The 22,443-nt window shown below is 37.8% G+C and overlaps 1 protein-coding gene across 1 annotated transcript in view; it reads right to left on the bottom strand.

Annotated features, from left to right (window-relative positions):
• Nucleotides 1–22,443, bottom strand: part of WDR49 (WD repeat domain 49) — a gene marked incomplete at both ends in the record, with an annotated part of 147,948 nt that overhangs the window by 86,903 nt on the left and 38,602 nt on the right. Inside the window, 3 exon segments of the mRNA XM_081235345.1 lie at nucleotides 8,351–8,490; nucleotides 8,493–8,498; nucleotides 10,348–10,515. Coding sequence (XP_081091471.1) covers nucleotides 8,351–8,490; nucleotides 8,493–8,498; nucleotides 10,348–10,515 — 314 coding nt within the window.

Here is a 22,443-nt window from a genome sequence, read left to right on the forward strand (position 1 = left end):
AGCATTTGTTGTAAAGCTGGTTTGGTGGTGCTGAACTCTCTCAGCTTTTGCTTGTCTGTAAAGGTTTTAATTTCTCCATCAAATCTGAATGAGATCCTTGCTTGGTAGAGTAATCTTGGTTGCAGGTTTTTCTCCTTCATCACTTTAAGTATGTCCTGCCACTCCCTTCTGGCTTGTAGAGTTTCCCATTCACCATTGCAACAAAAAGAATAAAATACCTGGGAATAAACCTACCTTAGGAGGTAAAAGACCTGTAATCAGAAAACTATAAGACACTGCTGAAAGAAATCAAAGATGACACAAACAGATGGAGAGATATACAATGTTCTTGGATCGGAAGAATCAGTATTGTGAAAAATGACACTACTACCCAAACCAATCTACAGATTCAATGTAATCCCTATGAAATTACCAATGGCATTTGTTATAGAACTAGAACAAAAAAATCTTACAATTTGTATGGAGACACAAAAGACCCCAAATAGCCAAAGCAGTCTTGAGGGAAAAAAAAAACAGACGTGGAGGAATCAGACTCCCTGACTTCAAACGATACTACAAAGCTACATTAATCAAGACAATATGGTACTGGCACAAAAACAGAAATATAGATCAATGGAACAGGATAGAAAGCCCAGAGATAAACCCACGCACATATGGTCACCTTATGTTTGATAAAGGAGGCAAGAATATACAATGGAGAAAAGACAGCCTCTTCAATAAGTGATGCTGGGAAAACTGGACAGCTACATGTAAAAGAATATAATTAGAACACTCCCTAACACCATCCACAAAAATAAACTCAAAATGGATTAAAGACCTAAATGTAAGGCCAGACACTATAAAACTCTTAGAGGAAAACATAGGCAGAACACTCTATGACATAAATCACAGCAAAATTCTTTTTGACCCACCTCCTAGAGAAATGGAAATAAAAACAAAAATAAACAAATGGGACCTAATGAAACTTAAAAGCTTTTGCACAGCAAAGGAAACTATAAACAAGACGAAAAGACAACCCTCAGAATGGGAGAAGATATTTGCAAATGAATCAACAGACAAAGGATTAATCTCCAAAATATATAAACAGCTCATGCAGCTCAATATTAAAAAAAAAGAACCCAATCAAAAAATGGGCAGAAGACCTAAATAGACATTTCTCTAAAGAAGACATACAGATCGCCAAGAGGCACATGAAAAGCTGCTCAACATCAGTAATTATTAGAGAAATGCAGATCAAAACTACAATGAGGAATCACCTCACACTGGTCAGAATGGGCATCATCAGAAAATCTACAAACAAATGCTGGAGAGGGTGTGGAGAAAAGGGAACCCTCTTGCATTGTTGGTGGGAATGTAAATTGATACAGCCACTATGGAGGACAATCTGGAGGTTCCTTAAAAAACTAAAATTAGAATTACCATATGACCCAGCAATCCCACTACTGGGCATATACCCAGAGAAAACTATAATTCAAAAACACACATGCACCCCAATGTTCACTGCAGCACTATTTACAATAGCCAGGTCATGGAAGCAACCTAAATGTCCATGGACAGACAAATGGATAAAGAAGATGTGGTACATATATACAATGGAATATTACTCACCCATAAAATGCAATGAAATTGGGTGATTTGTAGAGACATGGATGGACCTAGAGACTTTAGTACAGAGTGAAGTAAGTCAGAAAGAGAAAAACAAATATCGTATATTAACGCATATATGTGGAATCTAGAAAAATGGTACAGATGAACCAGTTTGCAAGGCAGGAATAGAGACACAGATGTAGAGAACAAATGTATGGACACCAAGAAGGGAAAGCGGCGTGGGGAGTGGTGGTGGGATGAACTGGGAGATTGGGATTGACATATATACACTAATATGTATAAAACAGATAACTAATAAGAAAGAACCTGCTGTATAAAAATAAAAAAGTAAAAACTATAACCAGGAGCCTAAGCCTTGGACCAGCAGTGAGTCGGAGGCACTGAGGCAAGACTGTTCAATTAAAAGGACAACAGGAGCTTCCCTGGTGGCGCAGTGGTTGAGAATCTGCCTGCCAATGCAGGGGATACGGGTTCAAGCCCTGGTTTGGGAAGATCCCACCTGCCGCGGAGCAACTAGGCCCGTGAGCCACAACTACTGAGCCTGCGCGTCTGGAGCCTGTGCTCCGCAACAAGAGAGGCCGCGACAGTGAAAGGCCCGCACACCGCGATGAAGAGTGGCCTCCGCTCGCTGCAACTGGAGAAAGCCCTCGTACAGAAACAAAGACCCAACACAGCCATAAATAAATAAATAAACAAATAAAGTTAAAAGGACAACAAATAAGGAAAATGCAGTAGCCTCAGGACAGTAGTTTTCCTCATTTCCATTCTGCAGAAACGAACACAAATCTTCTCTGGAGGAAAGCATTTTCAATTTCATTCCTCAGAATGCCTATAGTTTAGCAATAGCAAAAAATGAGGTAACAATAAAAGATAACCAAACATAGAAAGGAAACAGTAAGGAACAATTCACCATGAGGAAGAATCATCAGAATAGTAAATATCTAATTCAGATACCCAAGGACTCCAGGTATTAGAATTATTTGATAAGAAAATGCAGTAATTAATATGAAATTAAAGAGCTAAAAGTCAAAATCCCCAAAATGAGCAAACAACAAAAGAGCATACAAAACTATCAGGCAGTTAAAAAATGTTTTAGAAAAAAATTGTTAAATTTTATAACTAAATGTATAGGTTATATAGAAAGTGGGCACATGCCATTATAAACACTCCCATAAAAGTCAAGAATATGATAAGATGCCACGTGAAACGTGGAGGAAAAACCTCAACAAGGAATGGGAAATTTTTGTACAATTTTTCTGAAAGGCATTTAAAAAAATGAATAAATGGATAAATACAGGGTGTGCTTTCTCAATATTTTAAAGACGTCACCTATCAAATTCAATGTAAATCCAATCCAAAAATTAATACAGTTTTTCATGAAACATGAATACTGATCCTAACATTTACTTAGAAGGATAAGATGCCAGAGGATTGTTAAAATTAAAAACAAAAAACAAAAAAAACCCACAGAAGTAGAAATTTCTCTACCAGATATCCAAACATACAATAAAGCTATGCTGGTTAAAGCAGTGGTGTATTTATGCAGGAAAAGGCAAATAGACTAATGGAAAGAATAAAGCATCCAGAAACAAATTCATGTATACCTGGAAATTCAAATGATAACAATGGAACTTCAAACCAGTGAGGGAGAAAAATTTTTCAAAAGAAATTATTCAAAAAAAAATCTTGGATGTCCATTTGTAGAAAAAAAAAATTTTACACAAAAATAAACTGCAAAGATAAATGCAAAAAAAATTTGACAATAGAATAAGTATTAGCAGAAACTAAAGGAGAACACCTCTATAAATATGAATTGTGGAACATGTTCCTAAGCTAGATACAAAACCAGAGCCACAAAGAAAATCATTTCTTAGACTCAACTTCATAAAAATTTAAAACTTTTGAATGATAAAAATCACATAAACAAAGTTAAAAGATGTATGCTTGAAAGAGACAAGATATTTGCATCATATATAATAAAGGATAATCAATATATTTTTCAAACTACTACTATTGATAGTATTCCCAAGTCCAGTTGATAGGATAAAGGGCTTGATCAGATAATGCACAAAAAACAAGAAATATAAATGGCTAATAAATAATTGAAGAAGAAATTCATCCTAATTTTTTGTCCATTAGATTCACAAAAGAATGAACACATTAGTGGTATCTATCATTGACAAGAATGTGGGGAAAGAAACACCTTTACACATCTCTGATGGGTATACCAATTGGAACAATATTCCTGCATCTAAACCATCCTTTAAGAATTGAATCCCTGTTGACCCAATAGCATCACTTCTAGAAATGTATCTCTAAGAACATATCACAAGAAATTACTTATGTGATCTTAAAGATGTGTGTGCATGTGTGTGTAAATGTGTGTGTGTGTGTGACAGTTGGTTAGAGACAATATCTCTTATAATCAACAGGTGATTGAATAATTAAATTATGACCATCCATACTATGAATTACTATGTAGCAGGTAAAAAGTCAGGTCTATGTATACTCACATTGAAACATCTCCAGGAGATATTGTTTAGGGAAAAGCAAGTTGCAAGGAAGTATGTCTCATGTGATGCCACTTACATAAAAATTAATAATAAATACTACCTTGTATTTGTATACACACATAGAATGGTATACAGTATATAATAATAAATTATAACAACATTACATATTATAATACAATATGTTATAGTATATAAGTATGTGATATAAATATAAGACAATACCCATCGTGTTGGGCTTCCCTGGTGGCGCAGTGGTTGAGAGTCCGCCTGCCGATGCAGGGGACACGGGTTCGTGCCCCGGTACGGGAGGATCCCACATGTCGCGGAGCGGCTGGGCCTGTGAGCCATGGCCGCTGAGCCTGCACGTCCGGAGCCTGTGCTCCGCAACGGGAGAGGCCACAGCGGTGAGAGGCCCGCGTACCGCAAAAAAAAAAAAAAATACCCATCGTGTTAATAATAGATATTTCTTGGGAGAGGGATTGATTTGAAGGGGGAGTGAAGAAGAGGGATATTCACTTCTTGTACTACATGCTTTCTCATTTGTAAGTTTTACGGAAGAGCATTAATCTGTTTACTTGCATAATTTAAACAAAATGAAAATGGCTTTTTCTCTGGATGGATAGAGGAAAGTTGAGGAGAGAGAGTATACAGAAGGGGAAGGAAGACACACAGGTAAGAGCTAGTCACCAGCACAAGAGTTTTTGAATTTTCCTTCCCAACCTTGGGTGCACAATACAGAAACCAGACTCTGGGAAAAATCAAAACCTCAAACAAAAGATTAAGTTACAAACTGATCTGATTCTGGTGGCCAAATCAGGATAAGTAGCCCAGGAGAGAAGAGTTAGGAGCAATAGAAAAGCCTAATCAGATTCACTGGTTGAGATATTTCCCAGAGGCTTTGAAAATCCTTTTACTCCCATGGTGATTCCTCCTCTAAATGACCAAGTTACTGGCTCCCAGCAGGGCCTTGCCATCAGTGATTGCCATCTTATAAGACAATTTAGGAGTCCAAAGCAAAATGCAATTGGACTATTACTTATACCAAATGCTATAGGGATAAACTTATTGTTTAATAATCACTGGAAAGCACAATAGAGCAGTTTTCCAAAAAAGAACTGAAGTAAGTCTCAGGCAATTATTTGGATCTAAATTACTTTGGTCTGAAAATCCTCTAATTTAGCAATTCATAGACCAAAATGTGGTTCAATCAAAGGCTCTTTGAAAAAAGAATGCTTTCTTTCATTTTCCCTGTTCCCTAAATTAACCCTAGTCCTATAAAATATCCAAAAGAATTTTATGCAATAAAACAAAGACTTAACCTGGTAGCTGAAAGCCCTGTTGTTTGTTGTGAAGACATACAGGCTAAGATTATTATGCATTTATCGAAGTGAAATGGATTTAGACTAATGTGAAAGACGGCATGGCAAGCTTCATTACAATGTAATGGTTTAAAAGTCAAAGCAAAAATAGGATGATAAAACTGACTTGAAAGAGGCCAGGTAGTCTTAACATTGATAATAGCTATACACAATCAATTCTGACTCTAAGAACATTTTTTTCACTTGCTTTTAAAGTTATAACACCTTTCAGGGAACTCTATAATGATAAAATATGTGATTTCTTTCATATTTAGCTTTGATAAAGATTTGTTCATTTAATTAAAATTTATTGAGAACCTACTATGTATATGGCACAGTCCAAAAAGAGAGTTCCAAACCTCGTGAATCCTGTCGGTTAGTTGATAGTTACACTATTTTATATGCTTTATTCAACATTTAATGTACATTAATATGCACTAGATACTGGGAAACACAAAAATGAATTCAACAAATAATCTTTGTCTTTAATCACTCAAAATACAGTGAAAGATAGAGTATACATATACAACCTTCAAGTATACATGTCAGGTTGTGTTAAATTCAATAATGGGGGACTTCCCTGGTGGTCCAGTGGTTAAGAATCCGTCTTGCAGTGCAGGGGATGCCGGTTGGATCCCTGGTCAGAGAAGTAAGATTCCCACATGCCGCGGGGCAACTAAGCCCGCAGGCCACAACTACAGCAACAAACAGTCCACGCACCACACGGAAAGATCCTGCACGCACAACTAAGATCTGAGGCTGCCAAAAAAAAAAAAACCTACAAATAAATAAATATTTTAAAAACAAATTCAATAATGGGAGTTAGAACAAAGTGCTAAAAGATCTCAGAAAATAGAACCACTAAAAGCTAAGGCATCAGAAAAGTCTTCATTCTGAGTTTCTTTCCTATTTAAGATTCACAGTAATATGTATTCACTTCAAACTGTCAAAAAATAATCACTGGGGCTTCCCTGATGGCGCAGTGGTTAAGAATCTGCCTGCCAATGCAGGGGACACGGGTTCGAGCCCTGGTCCAGGAAGATCCCACATGCCACAGGGCAAGTAAGCCTGTGCACCACAACTACTGAGCCTGTGAGCCACAACTACTGAGCCCGTGAACCTAGAGCCCGTGCTCTGCAACAAGAGAAGCCACCACAGTGAGAAGCCCACTTGCCACAACTAGAGAAAGCCCGCATGCAGCAATGAAGACCCAATGCAGCCAAAAAAAAAAAAAATCACTGAACAAACACTGCAAGGTGCCAAGCACTGTGACTGATACCAAGTGTACAAGCTGAAAAGACACTGACCCTACTTAGGAAAGTTAACTACAATTTCAGTACAACAGAACACATGCTCTAAGGAGGGACACACAGGTGTAATGGGAATGCAGAGAAAGAAACACCTAGGTCTGTCTGAAAGACTCCAGAAAGTCTGAAACTTCAAGGATAAATAGGCTTTTGCCAATTGAGCATGGAGGAGAGGGAACTGAAGGCAGAAAGAAGGGCACGTGGCAGAGCCACGAGGCAGCATGGTGGGGAAACAGGCCAAGTGTGATGCGGAGTATCAGATGAATGGAAGAGAAAAGCAAGAAGTGAAGTGGGCCTGGTAGACCGGGGGAGGGCTCTATATAAAAGCTTAAGAATTTTAGAGCTGATATTTAGAATGAGGGTAAGAGGAGGTATTGAAGATTTTTTCTTAGACACCACTTAATTAGCAGGAGGAAGGGCAGATTGGAATCAGACCCGTATGCAAGATGGGAGACATGTTAGGCAACCTTGCAATGTTTTGGATGAGCTAACTCGAAAGATAATAATTCAAAAGAGGATGAGATTTTGAATTAGAGCAATGGCAGTTGAGAGGGAGAGGTGAGGCTGATAAATATATTTGATGGTAGAATCAACTAGAATTGGCAGTTGAGTGGTGAAGTTTCAGGTGAAGGGAGGAGATTTATGGTCTGATAGGTAATACCGTAAAATAAGCAAGTTTGGCAGGACTTATACATAGGGTGAGGCTAAGGAGTTGAAGATGAATTTCTATTTTTTCTATTTAATTTTCACATATACAAGTATCACTTTAGAATAGAATTAAAAGTCAGAGTCACTGAAAAAGTCTCAGAGGCTGTCCCCAATAAGCCTATTGCCCATCCTTCTTCTCTTCACAGCCAGGTATCTTGAAATCTATCACATGTTAACTGGATCTGTATCAGGCATTATGTAAACCAGAAGCTTTACAGAGGAACACATGATGAGATTATTAGAGATAAAGAAATTTTTCTGGGAGATAGGAGTAGTGAATAATGTGATCAGGATACAACCGGGACTACCTGGTTTTGGTACAATATTTTTTTCCACCATAGTTAGAATTTGCACCAATATTATCAAATAGAATGGACTAATATACTTAACTGAAATGTTCTTAATGTACCTGATATTCTTCAGATTAACTTTGATTTCTAATTTACTGAGTCTGTTCAATGGAAAAGCAACAATAGTTAATTGGCTGTGCCTATTCCATATCTTATCAAAGCAACATTTTCTCATTCCCATTTCTGTTTTGTATTTTTATTGCATTAGTGAGTACTTTGGAAACTCTCAAAATGTGGCCTATTGAGAACCCAAAAATAAGGATTACATCTATGAGTACATGGTTTAAAACAATTTTTTTTAATGAAACACCTTGTCCAGTTGTCCAGGACTATTCCTAAATTACTATCAGTATCATTTTTAAAATACAGATTTCCAAAAACACAGTAGTAAGTCACTATATTATAAAAATCTACACCAGCTCTAAGAGGAATTTCGGACCAAAGACACATTTGCGTAGGAACTGGGGAGGCAGAACTAAATAAATTAAATGCACACTGTTACTAACTTTATCTTCGGAAAAGATGAAAAGTTGTTTTCTTGCAGCAAAGAACTGGACAGCTATTACACTGGCTGAGTGACCCCAAAGGACAACAACTGGCTTAGAGACAACATAGGGGTTCCAAAGGCAAACTTTATTGTTAAGGCAGCAGTTGCTAATCAGAATTAGAAAGAAAAAAAATGTTTTTAATAACATGAATACTCTACTTTTTTTTGAAACGAGTATATCACATACTGTATCACCGTAGGTTGATAAAAGCCTTCTGAGCACTAATGCACCCTCGTCCTGAAGGAAGGAAAATCTTATGATTGTCCAATAGCCCAGGCTAATGCATGGATGCTATCACTGGAAATAGCTGAAATGCAGCGTGGAGGGGAGAAGGAGTCTGCATGGGGTGAAAGGACAAGACAGTTCCATTAAGAGGCAACCAGTAGCCCAACCCGGAGGGGAGAAAATCCTTCTCCCAGTCCCAAAGTTCCCCCTCTACAGCCATCACAGCCTAGGAATGCAGACCATGTTAAAATTATTCCAGGGTTAAGAGAGAACTAAAACAATATTTAAAGTTCCCAAATTAATGAAAAAGTGTAAGGAAACCAATTATTTTCACTGTCATGTAAATAATCAAGTATTTGCAAGCAAATAAGCAGCAGAAATATATGTTTGACTTGCCCTATTGAGGCAATAGTTTTTTTGTTGTTTTTTTTTTAAACACAAACTGATTATATTCAGGGAGCACATCAAAAACTGGGAGCACAGTGCTTCATCAGGTCTGGGGAAACTCAGCAGAGCACTCTTGTCGTTCCCTTGTTTAGGGTCAAGTGTGGAGCTGAACTTATTCACATTTATGGAATCGCCATAAATGGCAGACCCCTATTTGGATTAATACCCAGTGTAAGGGTTATGGCAATAAGAGGAAGTGAATCCACTCTTGTTTCAAGTCTTTACCCCATAGTATGAAATTAGTAAGACAACTGATAAATTTTACCCTCAGTGTTACTGCATACAGTAATATGTAATACCAGCACTGTGCCAGGAACAAGGTAGCGATCAGTATAAAGGGGCTGAAATAATCAATGAATCAATGCAATGGTTGATATTTGAGTCCTCCCAAACTCAATTCACTAACTCCTCCAGCTTTCTCTAATAAATCTACAATCCTCCTTGAAAGTCTGATGTTGGCATATTCCTGAGTTCAAAGTCAAGGTCTCTTTTTACCATGATTGTCAGCTGTGATTGTTGGGAATTTTAGAGACTCAGCTTAGCTGATATCATTTATATACTCTATATAAATGATAATTTTTGAAAGAGGGTTAATATGACCCATTCTGTAGGCCATGTATGTTCATTCTCTGTACTACCTTATTAATTTTTAAAATAATACCTCACTTTTTTATAACATTTGAACTAATATCATATATATCAAATTATCAGCTTTCAAAATACCTAAATATTTTATTTAAATAGATAATGCCTGAAAACCTTTATTGCTTATTTCTTCAGCTAAAATTTACATCAAATAAAGAACTCTCCTTTAGTATGCTAAAGGACAAATCTGAAATTTTTCAAAAAGCATTAGAAGTTGTATTCTGAAAGGTGATTGAAAAACATTCTACATTTTGCATTTCTCTAGTAAGTGAGTGTGTGTGTGCGTGTGTGCACGCACACACATAAGAAAATGATGTATTTAGGCTGAGCATCTGGTGATGTTAGGAAGATGGCAGAAGGCAGACACTGCATTCTTTCTCTATGTCATTTTACATTCCCCACCAATTCTGATAAAAAGACTCATTAAAGCACTGGGGAACTTTCTCATATTGTCACCCCAATGTAGTGCATATACGCTGCACATCATAATGCATCATTATCAGACATAATAAAATGTGAGCTGCTCAAGTTGGTCTCTCTGGCAATAAAGCAACATGGTGAAGAGGCTCCATGCGTGCAGATATGCATCCCAGACTATTGATGAGTCCCTCATAGTTATCATGATTTATTTTACATACCAATTAAATTGAGACGAGAGTGGTAATCAAAAGCACGAATGCCCTGGGCAATGTTGAAGGATGTCATTTTAAGATGCTTTTTTGATTTCTCTCTCCATGCCAGCACCACAGTGTTTGTATTGCTGGTTGTACTGGAAATAACAGCATCTAAGGACGCATTGTAAGTAACTGATTAAAAAAGAAAAGAAAACAACCTTTAGTCGATTTCTCAAAAGATACAGGCAAAACAGAATTGTCTTAAAAGATAAAACTAAAAATTAAACTCAGATTATGATGATGCAACCTGACACTTAGAAAACACCTCACTAAACCCTTCTCTCACCAAAGAACCCACAGTGAAAAGTTACATCAAAGTCTGCATCCAGACTTTTCCTCCCCCCCGATAGCTTAAAAAATTTTTTAATTAGAACACATGACAGGAAACAATATTAATCACAATAATCATGTGGGATTCTCGGGATATAAGCACCTGGCCAAAATGCTGGGCTCTTCCTCCTGGGTCTAAAGCAGGCAAACAGGAGCTCAGCAGCCATCTGCTGCTCTCAAGGTCCGGCTCACACCCAATCCACTGTTTTTTTTTTATGTTTTGACTGGTCTAGAATGTTTGGGGTGTCCTGGACTCAATGCTCTGCCAAGAGTCACAAACACAGCTAGAAGCCCAGGATGATTGGCTGTTCCCCTGTTCCTGATTATCTAGTACTAGACGGGCAGCCAAATCCCACTTCCCAAGCAACAAAAGTGATCCTGCTGCCTTTTGTCAGAACGACCTGTGCATTCCTATCAGACTCTCGGGCTCCAAAAGACATAGCTGCTCTGTCACCAACTTCAAACCACTAAGCCCTCCATGGTTAGAGGGCAGTTCTCTTTTGCATTTTACTAAGACAATGATTTGTGCCCCAAGGTGAAAGATTTCTGATTTGACCTCAAGCCCAAATTTCTGCCTCACATAAAGAGGGATGTTGGAACTTTGTACACCTTAAGAAAAGTTGCTTTAATAGAACAGCTCTTGAAAATGTTTCTGATCCGTTTATTATACAGAATCAAGAATAACACTCTTGGAATACAATTCTCAATGGATCACTAGCATTCCTGCATTTCTTATGAAACTAATCCCTGACAGCAGTTCATTCCACACTATCTTGTTAAAGATGTTTACATGGAAAACAGCCTTGGAATGTAAGATCGCTTCTCCCTTTGCAGCAAATTATAGACAAATTTACTACCAAGAATAACTCTGGAGCAAAAGATAGCACGCGCCTGCCCACTGTAGAAGATTCACGTTCTCTAAACTCAGGGTTCCTCTCCTGTAACATGACCCACTGCGTGTGCAGGCATTCACCTGCAACTGTCTGCTTTGCCTCTGTGGGACTTGGGTGTCAAGGGGAACTGACACAAATATGAGGATACTCATGGGGCTTGCTGTGCTGGGAGTAATGAAGTCTTTTTTCTCTAACACAGGAGTCTTCTGCCCTCTGTCATTTTAAGATTATTTTAAAAATTCTTTCTCCAAGTGAGAACCACAGTATTTGTATTGTTAGCTGTGCTGGAAATGGCAAGCTAACTTATTAGTAACTAACTTGGAAATAGTCTTACTATTTTGGTGAAAGAATTTAATTTGCTTTATATAGATGTGTGTATATACATATGCATATATATACACACATATATATGAATACATACATTTCCGAATTACTAAAGGCAAGGAAATTCTGAGAGGCAGAAGTATAGCTCAACACATTCTTCCCTTTGAGCTTATTCTATTAAGATGATTGCTTCTAAAAGCAACTGGGACTTATATGTTTTAATATGACCAATTTAAAACTAAGAAGATTGGGGCTATTCATGTGTCACATATAGATGTCCTCTCTCAAAACACAGCCTCCAATCTTCAGATTTATTAGGCGTCTACTACGTGCCCTGTGCTATGATACCTTTAATAAGAGAAGAAATAGACATAGCTTGGATGGTCCCAAACTTGGAAAAAACGGTATGTAAATCAAACAACTACAGAAAACTTTAGTATACAATAAAGGGATAAATTGAGTAGTACAGAAATTATAATAGAAGTTCAAAGATGAAAGAAACCAGTGTGGGCTTCAGGGTTTGGGAGATATTTGGTGGGCCCTGACAAAAAGAGAGCATTTCAAGAGATAAGTGGTGACAAAACACATGTGTGGGAAACAAAAGGTAAAATCAGAGCTCAAAGAAGACGAATCTACTCCTTTATTTTACAGGCTAAGAAATAGAGACCCGTGCAGGTTCAAAGATTTGGCCAAAGTCAGCAACTGACTGCTGTCCAACTCAGAACTAGAGCCCAAGCATTCTGATTCTGAGTTTGGTAGTTTAATGTTATATAATGTGCAATATTAAAAATCCAGTCGGGATTGGACATTAGCGTTTGGCAGAGCCAGAGTACAAAGTCAAATCTGATCTCCTGACCACTGGAACAGGGCTTCTCATATTTTAGTATGCACAACTGTCACCTAGAGATGGGTGTTAAAACGCAGATACTCATTCAGAAAACCTAAGGTGCTGCATTGCTAACGATCTGCAGTTGTGGTTGCTGATGCTCTCTTAGGACCACACTTGGAGCAGCAAGACACTAGAATACATTCCTTAGAGCACTGCCACCCTTCTATAGTCTAGAGAATTAAACCATAGTTCTTAAAATTTGGGATATTTAATGCCCCTTTGGGAATCTGATGAAAGATATAGACCTTCTCCACCAGAAAGATGTGCACACACACAAAATTTTGTATAAAATATCAGGATCTGGGGAACCTCCCCCCTTCTACTCATGAAGCCCAACCAGGATAGATCTGAAGAACTCAGGTAATTAATCTCCAGCTACAAAGTAATTTGGGATTGCAAAACACTTCAACTGCTTTTTCAAGTGATTCTTAAAGTTTCTGTTACTAATGATGGATATGCTTTGCTCTTTGCAGGGAAGAGCCCTTTGCAGGAAGCAGCTCTCTGCAGGAAGCCCCTTTTGTCTTGTCACTTTGGCAAAGCTATATTGTAACTAACCTTTAAACTAGGCGCCCCCATGCTCTACTCACCTCCTGCCCAAGCACACCTTTCAAATCTTTTGATCACACAATGCCTTGCCTAACCTGTTGGTTCTTTCCTTAGATCAAAGAAATAGAAATGAAGACTAAGTGATTAACAGATGACCAGATCTTTTCCCCAGCTTCCCCTTCTGTAATCCCTCAAGCCAACTGTGTGAACAAGACAGCATTTAAAGAAAGATCACAAGGAGTCCACAAGTCTGCATGCAATGGGAGATGGTGATGAATCTGACCCCCTACCTCAATGATTAAATGAGTTTACTCACCCTTTTTCCCTTTAAAAACTTTCATGGCCGAGCAGAATCTTCCGAGTTGGTTCTAGAACACAAGTCCGCCTTCTCCCCAGGTTGCAGGCCTCCTGAATAAAGCAACCTTTCCATTCCTACCAGCACTTGTCTCTCAAGTATTGACTTTCAAGTGGCGAGCAGCCCAACCTGAGTTCAGTAATGCCCACTTTGGCGCAGCTAAGGAGCCCGCGAGCTGCAACGAAGGAGCCCGCCTGCCGCAACTAAGACCCCACACAACCAAATTAATTAATTAATTTTAAAAAATACCAAAAAAAAAAAAAACCCACTTTGGGCTTCTCTTTTTAGTTTCTACTTCTTTAAAGTAAATGAGTTTAACCGATCTTTGATGTGGGGGTTCTACAAATCAATGCCAGAAAACAATTTCTAAAGAAGAAAGGAGGAGGTGCAATAATGCAAAGGAGACTTTCAGAAAGGAGAGCTCACAGAGCTCTAGGCAAACAGAATAATTCACTGAGCAGTGTATTGTGAAATGTCGTGAAACACAAAAAGCCTGCTAAGGGCCAAACTGGTCTATGTCTCCACTCTGCCCAGAGTTCACCTGGATGGTATGTTTCTTGCTCGTCCCCCATCATGTCATCTCCCTCAATCTATGGATTACTTATAATAATTATTCCGGTAATTTTTTGAATCCCTCCCATTCATTACCAGGTATCATCATGCCAGATGCCCTCACCCTGTAGTCATCTTTAGTGGGCAGATATCCCAAATTTACTGATGAGGAAACAGTCCAAAAGCCATATCACCCAAAGGCATGTGGCTAATTGGAGGTGGAGATGAGATTGAGCCCAGTCCTGTCTGGCTGTGAGCTTTCCATTTTGTACTACTGCATCCTTATTTTTCCCTAAGCCACACTGCCGTGTGTATGTCAGGTTCTTTCTATTACATGATCTGAAGTTCTTTCTATTACCAACTACATTTATCTTCCCCATACTCTCAATCCCAGACCAAACTCCCACTTCATCTTTAGTCTTTCCTGATCTCTTCACTTTTTTATTGCTACTTATCCCCCTAGGACATAGTATTCCTATGTCCTCTTGTTTTCCATCTTTTTCTCATCTACTCTTTCCTTCTTTAAAAAAAAAAAGATTCGCATCCCATCCTCGTCGCCAAAAAAAAAAAAAAAAAAAAGAAAGAAAGAGAGATAAATGAAGGAAGGAAGGAAGGAGTAATCAGTTCCTATAAAACTGAGTTCTTTGAGCCTCATTGTGGAGCAATTAATTTTAGGAGCATAAAGGTTGATTACTTTTACACTAACACTGCTACTTTACTAGAAGTACCAACAGTATAAAATCTGAGGACAAGTATCCTCAACAGGAGCAACCTCAATGAAAATATTCCCTTTGTTTACAGAAAATGCTAAGAGTTATTATAACTAGACTTAATGAAGCAATATTGTAATACATAAAGTATACAACACAGCACTATAATTATATCTTCAAATCCATGGAAATTCCATAATATCATTACACTACAATCAAAATAGTTTCTACCCAGAAAATTGCTTTGTCATGTGTTTCCACATTATATCCATGTATCTTCTTTAATTTTGAGGCTATAAAGAAAGACATATAAAGAAGTACATTCTGCCCTGGTATTTAAAGTATTGCTGTAAGATTTGAATCTGGAGGTTAGCAAGTGACATTCATGGGCCTGTAGTGTTATATATTAGAGGCTCAACAATTCACACTTTATTTCTAAACCAAGATATAACCCGTTTCTGATTAAATTGTAAAATGCCGGAGCTCCTGAAAATGCCTGAGTAAAAGGTGAAAGTAAAGCCATTTCCTTAAAATCAGATTACCTGATATATAAAAATGTGTAAATGTGTTCCTCCCTTCTTGAAGAGAGGAAAGGAAATAATGGGTTATGATGAAAACATTTTTAAAATATCAAGCTAGGGAATGGGATGAACTGATAAAGTATATGAGTTGTTTTTAACATTCTCACTGAGTTTGGGGATTGGTAAAGAAACATTTAAAAATTACTTTTCAATAATATTTGAGAGGATAAAAGACAATTTGATCATGTCTGTCCCTTACGGTGCTAACTTTCAGCTCTTCCACTCTCTTGCCCCTTAGTCATAAAAAAGGCATTAAGGGGAGCTGTCATTGATCTTTGTACTCATGTTGCTGTCAAAATAACCCTGTGTAATAGCAATTAGTTAATGTGAAAAAAGTGATTTGAAAATGAAAAGTGATGCCTAAAAACTAAGTAAGTAATTCTATTAAGTACCCTCAGAGTAAGCTAGAATGAGGCCACTCTTTTATCATTTGCCAACAGATGAAAGCTATAGCAGGGTAGAAAATTGGGCCATTTCTAACTAGGAATTCTTATTATCATTTTTCGGGCTTTTACTTTATGAGTCACATGACTTAGGAAAACTCCCTACCTTGAACTTTCTTTGATGCCCTCTTGTTTGAGTTTATTTTCAGTTGCATTTCTTATTTTGAAGTTGGAGTCCCATTCTCTGAGACCACCACAGGGCTCTCTACATTCTGAGCAGCTGCCATTTCAAAGAGGAAAGATAAGAAAGAATAATTCTATCTATTCCATTTTTAAAAATCAAAATACATCTAACTCAGCACTGGTAGGTGCATTAAAAATAATAATGCAATTCATTTAATGAATTTTCAGAATACTGATTAGACCTAGGTTCACAATACAATGGATCTTACCCTTCCACCACACTGTGGAACGAGCTGCAGGAAAAGATCTTTTACTTCAAACTGAGGCCAGTGGCTCACAGCTGATTTCAACTGCTTTAGACCCAGTGACGGCGCTGGCAGGAACGGCAGAGTGTTCCAGCTGACTCAGTGGTGCACCATTTTTGTCTGCAGGACTGATTTAGATGCAGGGAAGTGGAAAAACACTCCAGCAAGACACTAAATCTGGCTTCTCTTCCAAACTTAGTCCCATCAATTATGAAGGCTCCCGAAGGAAACGACCTGCTGCCTGGATTCTAAATTCCCTGGCACAGTTCCATTAATTAGCTCAGCAATTAGTGATTTTATCAGTTCAAACTCGTAGCCGTGGTCAAACAAAGGGGGCGAAACACCTTTCAACATAATAAAAAGTCAATCATTTTTATTATTGGCAATTTAGTATTCACTCTTTCCGGAGCTGTACTTCCAGTCTCTGGTTTCCAAGGTTTCCAATGATATTGTCTATATGAAAAGGCAATTCTTTGGGACCAAAAAAAAGAGAAACTTCTTTGAGGTTGATGACATTTATGTCTTGCCACTACTGCCCAAAATCACTGTGCTTACTTTTCAAGTATTTCAGAAGGTAATTATTTTTCCGTTAACATACAACACAGAATCACTCAGACGCAATGAAAACATTTTCTCCTCCAAAGTTTTAAATAAGTATGAACCTTACCTTAAAGCAGTTAAGCTAATATTCACATGTCTGAAACTGAGTTTTTCTTTTGACATTTCAATTTTACAGATATTTTATCATTAGCTTCAGTGAAACATTATCACCAAACTTGCCATGTATTAGTTTCTTTCCTCAATTGTACATTCCCTCCTCACACTGAGAAGGAAATCACTACAAATATTTCTTGAGGAGGTCTAAGAATATCAATTCATGTTGCTGGGGTAAAAAGAGTATCACATGAATGCAGCCATTGTTTGCTTGCTCTTGACACAGTAAGTCTTGCAGACCAAGAAGCATAATTACTACTAAGCCCACTGTCCTCTACTTGACTCCAGCCTGCCTTCTTCCTTTTCCTGCCTCCTCATTTCAGCCTCCTTCCATTCTCCTCATAGGGAAATAACTGACCTGCAAGCAAACCAAAAACAAAAAAGTTGTATTTAAGCTTCGAATCCCAGTGACTAAATCTGGGAAAAGGCAGTCATCCACTGCTTAGGACGGAAGCCAGTCCCCTTTCAGAGGTACCTGAGTTTCAAATCTAAAACTTGAAAGAAGACAAAGTCTTATATAGATACTTCACCTTTCCATATTCTCTACTTTCTCCTTTTTGAGTTATCTTCTCTTCTACTGCATTTCTTCAACAGCCATTCATAGAGTATTACACTATACACTATCGGTAAATATATTTTTCTCACCCTGACCATTTTCTTTTTACCATAAATAACCCCCATTAAAAGAAAAAGTCTACCAATATTTGCAAGATTTCTTTTGGTTTCTCTTTTCTTCTGAAATATTTTTAATAATGTTTATTCAATGTCTTAGTCCAGGCTGCTGTAACAAAATATAGAGACCTAGTGATTTAAACAACAAACATTTATCTCCCACAGTTCTGGAGACTGGGAAGTCCAAGACCAAGGTGCTGACAGATTTGGTGTCTGGTCAGGGTCTACTTCTTAGTTCACAGATGCCCTGCTTCTCACTGTGCCCTCATGTGGGGAAGAAGTGAGAGAGCACTCTGGGGGTCTCTTCCTGTTCACAAGACCTACACTTTCATGACTTAATCACCTCCCCAAGGCACCATTATAAGGGGGTAGGCAGGGGGCTTAGGACTTCAACATATGAATTTGCGGGGGGAGAAGGACACAAAAATCCAGTCCATACACTCTGCCCCTGCCCCTCTCCCCAAATTCATGTCCTTCTCGCATGTAAAATACATCTCAACAGTCCTAGAAGTCTTAACTCATTCCAACAACAACTCTAAAGTCTAAGTTCAAATCTCATCCAGATAGCTAAATCAGACATGGGTAATACTCAGGATACAAGCCATCCTGAGGTAAATTGCTCTCCAAGCTGTGAACTTGTGAAACCAAACAAGTTACATGTTTCCAAAATAAAATGATAGAACAGGCATGTGAGAGGCATTCCCATTCCAAAAAGAAGAAAGAACAAAGAGGTGATAGGTCTCAAGTAAATATAAAACCTAACGGGGAAACTCCATTAAACTTTATGGCTCAAAAATAGCCCATTGGTCTTATAATCTGCCTTCCAAATGTACTGGGATAGCAACGTCACCCCCAAAGGTACTGCCCACGCTGTGGCAACGGCCCCACCTATGCCGCAGCCCTCTGAAGTGGCCCCACTCGTGTCAGGGCTCCATTGGCTGCAGCCCACACCACAGGTCTCTGCAGGGCTGCCCCCAACTGAGGCACTAGGCTGGGGCACGCTAGCCCACCTGAACCACAGAGGCAGCCTCACTCACCCTTTGAAACCACTCTGCAATATCTCAGAAGAAAAGATTCAGGAACTTGAAGACATAGAAATAGAATCCAACTCAACTAAAGCATAGTGGTTTAAAAAAACAACCAGCTGAATAAAAATGAAAAAGCCTCCATAACTAGTAGGGCAATATCAAGCATCTTACAGAAAAAAAAAAAAAAAAAAGAGGGGGAGGCAAAAAACTTCAGAAAAAAATAGCAATAGAAAAATTTTCAAATTTAATGAAAATCCAAGAATCACAATGAATTCCGGTCAGCATAAACACACACACACACACACACACACACACACACACACACACACTCCAAGAAAACTAAGGCACATCACAATCAGATTGCTTAAATCAGTGAGAAAGGGAAAGTTGTACGAAACATTATACTACGTGTTATAAAGGACACTAAGAGAATAAAGGACATATTTCCTGCCCTAAGAATAATGTTTTAATTTTCAGTTTATGTATAAATGTGATTTGTAAGTGAGCCATCCAAATTTGGGACATCTGGGATTGGGAGGGTTATGACAGACAGAACTAAGATTCTGATGTGGGTACAGAAATTTGTAGGAACCCAGGAGCAAAGCCAAAATAGAGAAGTTTGCAAATTACACAAGGAAGTGTCCATCTGAATTAGATGGTTGAAGAGACAAATATGAAGCTTGGCAAAGGGAAGGGAAGTATCAGAACAATACTGGTAAGAAAGACTCTTCTTTTGTGGCAGATCAGGAGTATCTCAGAATAAAGAATCCTAGAAGTAGTCAACATTGAGAAAGTAAGCCAGGGAGAGTCTGAGCATTGGGCCCAGGAGGGCATCTGTCAACTGCAAATAGAACATTCCCAACCTGGGAACAGAAGTCTTTGTGAGATATTCTAAAACAGCTCATCATTCCACATTTCAGACCTCAAGTCCTGAAGATTCCTGTTTCAAAAGGTTGCTTGTTTCTCTCCTTGCTTTACCATTTCCATTTTCTCATGATCCCAACTAGCCAATCTGATTGCAGTTTCTTTCTTTGCCCCCCAATCTATGCTGGACAGAACTACTAAATAAAATTTTCCTAAATGCTGTCTACATCAGGTCTGCCCAAATTTCCTCAAAAACCTTCAATGCTTCACTGTTTCATTTTTTCTGTTAAATGTGAACTTGGCCTGATTGCCAAGATCTTCCAACAGACATCCTTATTAGACCTAGGCACTGTTATGTCCTAATACTCCATCTCTGATCTATTCATGTCCACCTCACCCTCCATTTTGTGCCTACTTGCCTACCTTTATTTATGTTCACCATGCTCTCTTTTTTCCCCTCTACCCATCCATCCTTCAAATACCACCACTCACCCTTGAAGCTCTTCTTCATGTCTTTTCCTGCTTAAGAATTACAACAGGAGTCAAAATCTTGTTTATATGATTTAGTAGTTAATTTTCAGTACCATTGTACAATGTTCGAATACATGCTTTTATATGTCTTTAATTCTTACTTACCTATTAAGTTTTTTGAGTTAAGCCTATAATTTATCTTTCTTCCACTGTCTCCAATGCCTAAGACAGTTTTTTTTTTTTTAAAGTTTATTTATTTATTTTTTTAATTAGTTTCTGCTTTATAACAAAGTTAATCAGTCATACATATACATCTGTTCCCACATCCCTTCCCTCATGCATCTCCCTCCCTCCCACCCTCCCCATCCCACCCCTCCAGGCGGTCACAAAGCACCGAGCTGATCTCCCTGTGCTCTGCAGCTGCTTCCCACTATCTATCTACCTTACGTTTGGTAGTGTATACACGTCCATGCCTCTCTTTCGCCTTGTCCTAAGACAGTTTTAAAGAACATAAAATATAAATAATTGTTGACTGATTTAAATAAGTGGACTAAAGTAAATATATTCTTTCAGCTATTCTTCCAAAGACTATTCGCCTGATTATGAGTTTTAATTCAAAGAGCTAAGACATATATAATCCAAATTAGATAACAAAGATCCCTAATTTTTTAATATATATAAAACTTTTCTATAGCCAATTCCTAATTGCCATGGTTTAGAGGCTTAACTCCAAAGGTAGATTCCTTAGGTCATAAGCATGAATATCTACTGCTGATACTAAACTAAGTTCGCATATTCTTTTGTCAGTAGGTAAAAGAACTACAAATCAGAATGATATGTTGGAGATATGATGAGCAATGAATTCACATTGACCTAGAGAAAAATTCTTGTCCTGCAACTTAACAGACAAGAGCTCATCAGCAGATTACTTCACCAGTAGCATTGGTTTTTGAGAGGTTTAAATGAAATTGTGACAGAGTCTAGAGTGAGAGCTTTTCATTCTCTCCCTGAGTGTGAAGAGAGTATTTAGACACTACTCATATTCAGACAAATGATCTCAATTTTAAAACCTTGTTACATCCCCAACCTTTTCAAAAACAGAATTCTATTAGCTTTTCTCTTTATTTATTCATATTAATTTAAGGTCATGGAACTCAAACTAAACTTCAGGGAACTTACTACAAGCAGATTTCAAGAACTATAACTTTACTACTGCGGTCTTTTTAGTCTTTAGTTTATGTATTAAAATATCATGCTTGTTTGGAAGTAGCTGTAATACCTCCCTCACTTTCAAGGACTCTCTTCACTTTCTAGTACTTTCTTGTTTCCAAGTTATGAAAACATAACACATAATTTTGTGTCTGTCACACATAGTGGATGACCAAAAACTTTTATCTTTTGGTTTTCCCACAATTTATATCATGCCAGAATTACAGGATAGGTAGAAAGTACCAATGACATGGTATGATTTACATTGAAGAAAAAAGTGCAGAACCTATAGCTCATCATGTGGGATATTATTATTGTAGGTCATGCATTAAGGAATTAGTTCCAAACTCCTAAAACTCAAAAAGGGGAAAACTACCATAAAAGCCAACAGTTGGGTCCATTCTGACTATCTCTTCTTCAGAGAACATTAGGAATATGCCTACAATATAACAATGAGATTGACAGTTTCCATTCCAATCATCATTGGAATGTAGCATTATTTAATGTAACAGTTTAGAAGTGAGAAAAATACTATAGTCCTTAGTGTCCAGACCAAAGGAGGTATCAGAGCAGAAAAGGCACATTTGGATCTTGAACCATCAGATGCAAATTTTGTAAAAAATTAGGCATATTGTGAAACTAATAAACTCATTGTTGACTAGGTTTTAAGAAAGTCCTGGCCTTCCATAGATGCTGTTTTATAACATAATCCTATCACACAGAAAACCGCCACTCAAGTACTCTAGATCAGAGCAACTCAGTCATTATATCAAAAAAGAGAAAAAAGAAAAGAAAACTGAGAAGAGTCCATTCTGAAAGCAGTCAAACTAATACACTTCCCATGAGAATATAAAGAAAGCAAGGGAGTATTTTGAGGGTACCTGTTAAATTCTTTTATTAAGTAGACCCAAATGTGACTAAACAAAATTAGTTCGGATCAGAGTTGGGGTGAAGTTAAATGGATTCTGTGACAATTTTCTCCTGTCTTGAGATTTCTTGACTGCACAGTTCGCCTGAATTAATTGTATGAGGCATAAATTTTAGAAGGAAA

Source organism: Mesoplodon bidens (assembly GCF_964165515.1).
Source record: "Mesoplodon bidens genome assembly, chromosome: 5".
Lineage (NCBI taxonomy): Eukaryota > Metazoa > Chordata > Mammalia > Artiodactyla > Ziphiidae > Mesoplodon > Mesoplodon bidens.